This window comes from Pteropus alecto, unplaced genomic scaffold (genome assembly GCF_000325575.1).
Source record: "Pteropus alecto unplaced genomic scaffold, ASM32557v1 scaffold60, whole genome shotgun sequence".
NCBI classification, from domain to species: Eukaryota; Metazoa; Chordata; class Mammalia; order Chiroptera; family Pteropodidae; genus Pteropus; species Pteropus alecto.
This window is the reverse complement of record NW_006430726.1, coordinates 5823548-5827357: the sequence shown is the minus strand read 5'-3', so window position 1 is coordinate 5827357 and position 3810 is coordinate 5823548. Positions and strand designations below refer to the sequence as shown.

The following is a 3810-nucleotide window of genomic DNA, read 5'->3' as shown; positions in this document are numbered from 1 at the left end:
CCCCTCTCACGCCCGCGCCCCGCTCTCCCCTCTCATGCCCGCGCCCCGCTCTCCCCTCTCACGCCCGTGTCCCGCTCTCCCCAGGCCGGATCTTGGACCTGAAGACGGGGACGGTGAAGAAAGAGGGGCAGCAGTCGTCCATGAGGATGTGCATGGGCTCGCGCCGGTCCTTCATCTGCAGGATGAGGTCAGTCGGCCGGGCGGCTCTGCGTGCCGCGCCCTCCCCCCGCCGCGTGCGGGCTCTGCGGGGTCTCGCGTGCCCAGGCGAGGCCAGCCCCATGGCTCCGTCCTCCCGACCGAGGCGTGTGAACCTGCAGACCGCTCCGTCTGTCTTGGAAGAGCCTCCGCCTCTCGCTCGCGGCCCAGCGTGTCTGGTGTCCTGTCCTTTCTGCCTGTCCCTGTCCTGGCTCCCCCTCATCCTCTGTGGCACAGCCATCTCCTCGCTTCACCCCGTCTCTGCAGGATCCACATTTCTCAACGTACTTTATCTAAGACCTGGGGATTCCCTCCTTACTCCTGTAGTTCCTGGTGCCAGCTCATACGTCTTTAGTCTTTAATAATTACGTCCTTGATTGGTATGTTAAGTGTAAACGCCTTAGTTTTATAGGTAAATTATAGTTGCCCTGAGGAGGAGAGTTTCGATTTTTACCTCTTCGAGCCTCTTACGACATCACAGAGTGTCGTGCACATACTCAGTCTCCAGTCGTTGCAGAAACTCAAGAGTGACTGAACTTTGAGGTAATCAAGGGATCACTCTGTCCCCGAAGAAGAAAGAACTAGCCTCTCGGATCCTCAGATCCAGAGCCGACGCCCCGACCCTCTCAGCCCTATGGCCCAGTGTGGGGGGCAGCGGGGAGGCAGGAGGCACAGCTCGGGGTCCATCCGTCCCGCGTGTAGAATCCGAGGCAGTAGCATGAGGCGTTGCTTGCCTTTCGTTTATTTACTCGTCCATTCAGTTATCCAGCAGATATGTGTTGAGCATCCGCCTGTGCCAAGTGCTGTGCAGGGCTCTGGGGCTTCCGCCTTGAGTAGAGCAAACAGAATCCCTGACCTCGCTGATGGCACGACAGGAAGGGCCAGGTCCACACACAGAACGTCAGGCGGTGGCGAGTGCCGTGGAGGGAGGGAAGGCAGGTGTCCGAGGGAGCAGGAGGCGGTAGCGTGGTTGGCTTACACTCCGGAGGGAGGAGAGGCAAAGGCGGCCTTTGCGTAGAGACCTGGGGGAAGTGAGCAAGGAGCAGGCGAGTGTCTGGGGAAGGCGGAGCCCAGGTGGAAGGAAGGGCAGGTGCAGGGGCCCCGCAGAGGTGGTCTCGGCTCAGGGAACAGCGAGGTTACCGTCTCGAGCGGGGCGAGCGGGGTGCAGTGGGGGCGGAGGGGTGATTGGTAAGGTCGAAGGCCAGTGGGTGTCTGCTCCCATCAGCCCCCTGAGACTTCCGCTCTTACCTGAATGAGGTGAGCGGCCACTGGGCTCTGATCGTGAGCCTGACATGTTCCGAATCACGTTTAAATCGCTCTGGAGCATAAACGGGCAGAAGAACAGGGGTGGACGTGAGGAAGCCCTTGTGATTGTTCAGGGGAGAAACATCACATAATAGTGATTGTGGTTAAAAAAATAGCTCAGATTTCGAATATACTTTAAATAGCGAAAGAATTCAAAGATAGATCTAGAATATTTGCCTGCCTAACTGGAGGAACGAAGTCCCCACTTACTAGGATAGGGACGAAAGCTGGGGGAGCCGGTTCGGGCAGGAGGGGGCCTGTCAGACCTCTGGACGGAGAGGTGCGTGGAGGGTGGCACCATAATTCTGGGACTCAGGGAGGGGCCTGGAGCTGAAGACACGGGCGTGGGGACAGACCCCGGCGAGATCGTGTCTGCAGCCCGGAGTCCGTGTGACCGCACTTGGGAAGCGAGTGTAGACAGAGGTTTCTGAGCCCCGGCACGCCCCCATCACGGAGGTGTGTCCTGCCCTCCCCAAGCGTCTCCCCTTCCCACCCAGCTTCCTGACGGGGCTGGTGACCTGGTCTCAGGCCCAGGCTCCTCGCTCATGTCACCCCCTCCGGCTGTTGCTGCTACAACTGTGACCTGCCTCTCGAGCATCCGTTGGGTCCTAGGAACTCCAGACGGTGGATGCTCTAAAATAAGCACACGTTTTCTCTAGTTCGAAGTCGTCTTTTGAAGCCAGTGTGCTTCTTCACTAAAATCTGCTTTCCAGGGGCTGCTTCACCCATCTCAGGTGAGCAGGGTCGCCTGTGGGGAGGCGAGACCTGCCTCTCTGACCTCTGGCTTGGCCCCCGGAGCCTGCAGAGGATTCGAGCATGGCTGTCCTCTCTCCTGAGCTGGGTACCGGGAGGGCGTGGATGGCATCCCCTCCCCACCTGCCTCCAATGGCCCTGGCCTGGCAGGGGACGTGACCTCTGCCCGGACCCCCTGGACTTAGGCTGAGTCTGCACAGACGGCCCGCCCTCTGTTCAGCTGGCGGGGGTGAGCAGGGAAGCAGGATTAACGCGTACTGTGTCCAGTTTGGACCAAATGCCACCGCCTAGCGTGGTCCAGCACAGCAGGGCCGCCTCAGGCCTTCGGGCAGGGGAGGGTGGCAGAGCACACAGAGGGTCCTCCCCTGCCCCGCACAGCGCTGCCCTCACGGACAGGTTTACGGGCAACGTCAGGGCACACGGCTCTGTGAGTGAAGCCGTCGCCACTGCCCTGCGTGGCATTCAGGCGGTCCCCTCCCTGGCCCCGCACCCCTCCCGGAGACAAGCTACATGCTCCAAGTTGCTTTTCGCAGCCAGGCCCACCCTACCTGGATGCACCTGTGCGTGAGCAGCTCCACCATCTGCCGAGAGCATGACCTTTTCTTCCAAATAAAGCAGCTTAGTATCAGCAGGACGCTGGGCACAGCCTGCCAGAGGGCCGGGGGCCGCGCCAGCGTCCTGGGCGGTGCTGTCACGGATGACCCCTGCCGTGAAAACCATGCTAGTCGCTGGCAGTGGTCCCAGGTCTCAGAGCATCATTGGGCTCGGATCTGCTGTGCGGAGGATTAAGACGTGCCGGGTGTTACTTGTCACATAGTTGGGAAGTGGGCAGGCGTGTGAAGATGGGCAGCCACGCAGCGGTCAGAGCCTGGGACGCTGAGCGGGTCATCGAGAAGGGAGCAGAAAGGGTTCTTCCAGAGTGGGCGGTGGGACGCCTCACGTCCCCCGGGTCCAGGAGAAGGATCCCCAGAAAGACCGGGTTCCGTGCCCACCGCCAGGAGGTGCTTCTCCCCATCAACGGGCGACGTCTGTTTGCGCCGATGGGTCTGCTCAGGACCCTGTAGCTGTCGCCACCCCGTCCCTGCTTCCCAAGAGCACCCGGTGACACCGAGGAGACCTGCAGGCCCAGGCTTGGCCGCGATCTCCTGGCCTCCCTGGGTCTCCAGCGTCTGGCTGGGCCCTGACCGAGGAGACCTGCAGGCCCAGGCTTGGCCGCGATCTGGCCCTTCCCTAGGTCTCCGGCTCTGGCTGGGCCCTGACGCCAGCCCGGGGGGCCTTGCATAGCGGGTCCCGCTGTCCTCTTTTCAGTGACAATCCAGATTCAAGGCCTGCTCCACGCCTACACTTTAGGAGGAGGCCCTCCCTCCGGCTCCCCGTGTGGGCTCCCCCCTCCACGTGCTCCCCTTGACGGGCTCCCCAGGTGGCCGTGCAAGCCGCAGACGTGGGGCAGCCTTGACCTTGACTCCGAGTGCGCTCCCCATAACGTGCGTGCCTGACCCTAGGTGTGGGAGCGCCCCGCTGGACCACGTGCCCCTGAACAGGATCAGCACCATGAGG

At 61.8% G+C, this 3810-nt stretch overlaps 1 protein-coding gene across 13 annotated transcripts in view; it reads left to right on the top strand.

Annotated features, from left to right (window-relative positions):
• ARNT2 (aryl hydrocarbon receptor nuclear translocator 2) overlaps positions 1-3810 on the top strand; it is a 99148-nt gene that overhangs the window by 47565 nt on the left and 47773 nt on the right. The window contains exons 7-8 of one of the 13 annotated variants that reach the window (XM_015593840.2): positions 85-187; positions 3756-3810. The exons of the other annotated variants lie outside the window; for them this stretch is intronic. Coding sequence (XP_015449326.1) covers positions 85-187; positions 3756-3810 — 158 coding nt within the window. The remainder of the gene's footprint in view (positions 1-84; positions 188-3755) is intronic. 13 annotated transcript variants of the gene reach the window in all.